Source organism: Mesocricetus auratus, unplaced genomic scaffold, assembly GCF_017639785.1.
Source record: "Mesocricetus auratus isolate SY011 unplaced genomic scaffold, BCM_Maur_2.0 Super-Scaffold_100001, whole genome shotgun sequence".
NCBI classification, from domain to species: Eukaryota; Metazoa; Chordata; class Mammalia; order Rodentia; family Cricetidae; genus Mesocricetus; species Mesocricetus auratus.
Genome location: NW_024429187.1, coordinates 2188103 through 2190313, shown reverse-complemented (window position 1 = coordinate 2190313; position 2211 = coordinate 2188103). Strand labels below are relative to the sequence as shown.

Here is a 2211-nt window from a genome sequence, read left to right as displayed (position 1 = left end):
AAAGGAAGAAAAATGAGACAACCAATGCAAATCAACATGTCTTTATATATATTTCAGCATTAGAGATTTCAGAATTTCCTTCAGAATCAGTAATAGTTGATCCCCAAGCTACCATAGGACCCATGGAATCTGGATACAACTCAGTGGGACTGTGTCAAAAACCATACTTTCATAAATACAACTACGATCTTCTGCATTGTTACATCTTGCTTTCTTACTTGTTGCTGTAGTACGAGTGTTAGGAAGATGTTATGAATTTCTTTAAAAACATTTAAAATGAACAGATTAACAAATATTCTTCAGTGACTACGGAAATTAGGATATTCTCATATGAACAATGGATATAGCCATACAGATCATATGTGCAGCTATTATCATTGTGGAATTCATAACTGGGAGTGCTGCAAATGGCTTCATAGCACTGGTAAACATCACAGACTGGGTCAAGAAAAGAAAGATCTCTACAGTGGATCGGATCCTCACTGCTTTGGCAATTTCCAGAATAAATATGTTGTGGTCTGTATTTATTATTACACTAGTATCTTCACTGTATCCAGATTTAGAAGTGTCTATGAAAACGGTAAGAATAAAAAATAGCACCTGGATTGTTGCAAATCATTTTAGTATCTGGCTGGCCACTATCCTCAGCATCTTTTATTTTCTCAAGGTAGCCACTTTTTCTAACCATATTTTTCTCTACCTAAAATGGAGAATTAAAAAGGTGGTTTCAGTGACATTGCTGCTGTCTCTCATCTTCTTGTTTGTAAATATTTTAGGGATGAACATACACATTGATGTTTGGACTAGTGCATCTGAAAGAAATCTGTCTTACAGTTCCACATCGAAGACTTACACACAGTTTCATAGACTTATATTTTTAATCAACACGATGTTCACACTCATCCCATTCACTGTGTCCCTGATCATTTTTACCCTCCTCATCTTCTCCCTATGGACACACCTGAAGAACATGCGATACAATGTCAAAGGCTCCAGAGATCCCAGCACCGTGGCCCACATAAATGCCTTGCAAACAGTGGTCACCTTTCTTCTCTTCTACACAGGTTTCTTTCTAACTCTTGCCACACAAGTTTGGGTATCTCAGTTTCTAGAGAAAAACGTTTTGTTTTTTGCTGCCATTATAATTACTTTTCCTTCACTTCACTCATGTGTTTTGATTATAAGAAATAGTAAGTTGAGGCAGGCCTCTCTTTCGGTGTTGTGTTGGTTGAGGTGCCGGTCCAAAGATGTAGACCCCTTTGTCCCCTGATGTGTTTTGTCAATAATTCTTTTTTTTGTTTTTTGATGTCAATAATTCTTAATAATGAATAAAGAAATTACTGTGTTAAGAAATTCTTGTTCATTAGCAAATTATATTTTCAAGTTTATTTATCCTATGTTACTTTCTTTATTAGTCATGTTTAGGATAAATGCTACATGAACATATTACATTGTTTATATATATATATTTGTAATGATTTTTGGCCCACCTAAATATAAGAATACTTTATATCAGCTTATATGATTTTAGCAGCATTCTGAATCATATATGAGGTTTTGAAGTGGCAAATTTACATAATAAAAAGCATAGGTGAATATGTATGCATGTGAGAGATAGTAAAAATAATACTGTACAACTGTATTTTCAAATCTAGAAAATAGGCCTTATTTGAATTAAAAATGAGGAATGACAGGAAGATGTTCAAGTGAAGAATTATCTCAGAACTTTGATTATGTTTGACTCCAGTTAAGCTATGAGTGCTATTAATTTGTAAAATAGAACACTCACACCAGAGAGAACACTGCTCAGAATTTGTAATTTATATTTGGAAATACAATGCACGTTTGTCTGTAGTTTTCTATCACAAACCACATTCCATTTTAATTTTACTCATTCGGGGCAATAAATCCATAAAAATGAAATTTTATAGAATATTTCTTTTCTTTTCTTTATTCTTACGTACCAGTATTAGACTATAGGGAACACTCATTTTGTTATATGAAAAAATTATCATATAAAGCTAATGATACAGTGGCATGAATGTCATGGTTGTAACAAAAAAACTTTCTGAATCATTTTAAGGCCTGATACATAGAATGTAATTCAAGCCTGTTAATATTAATTGAATTAAACATAGACTATTATACTATTATATTTCCTGTGAAAATATGGCTATTAAACAGATTACATTTTATTATAACAAGTTTAAA

At 32.6% G+C, this 2211-nt stretch overlaps 1 protein-coding gene across 1 annotated transcript; it reads left to right on the top strand.

Moving 5' to 3' along the window:
- The first annotated feature begins 337 nt into the window (after positions 1-337).
- On the top strand, positions 338-1270 carry LOC101824083 (taste receptor type 2 member 125-like). Its single transcript, XM_005072967.1, has one exon. It carries the CDS (start codon positions 338-340, stop codon positions 1268-1270), a length of 933 nt encoding a protein of 310 aa, XP_005073024.1.
- The last annotated feature ends 941 nt before the right edge of the window (positions 1271-2211 follow it).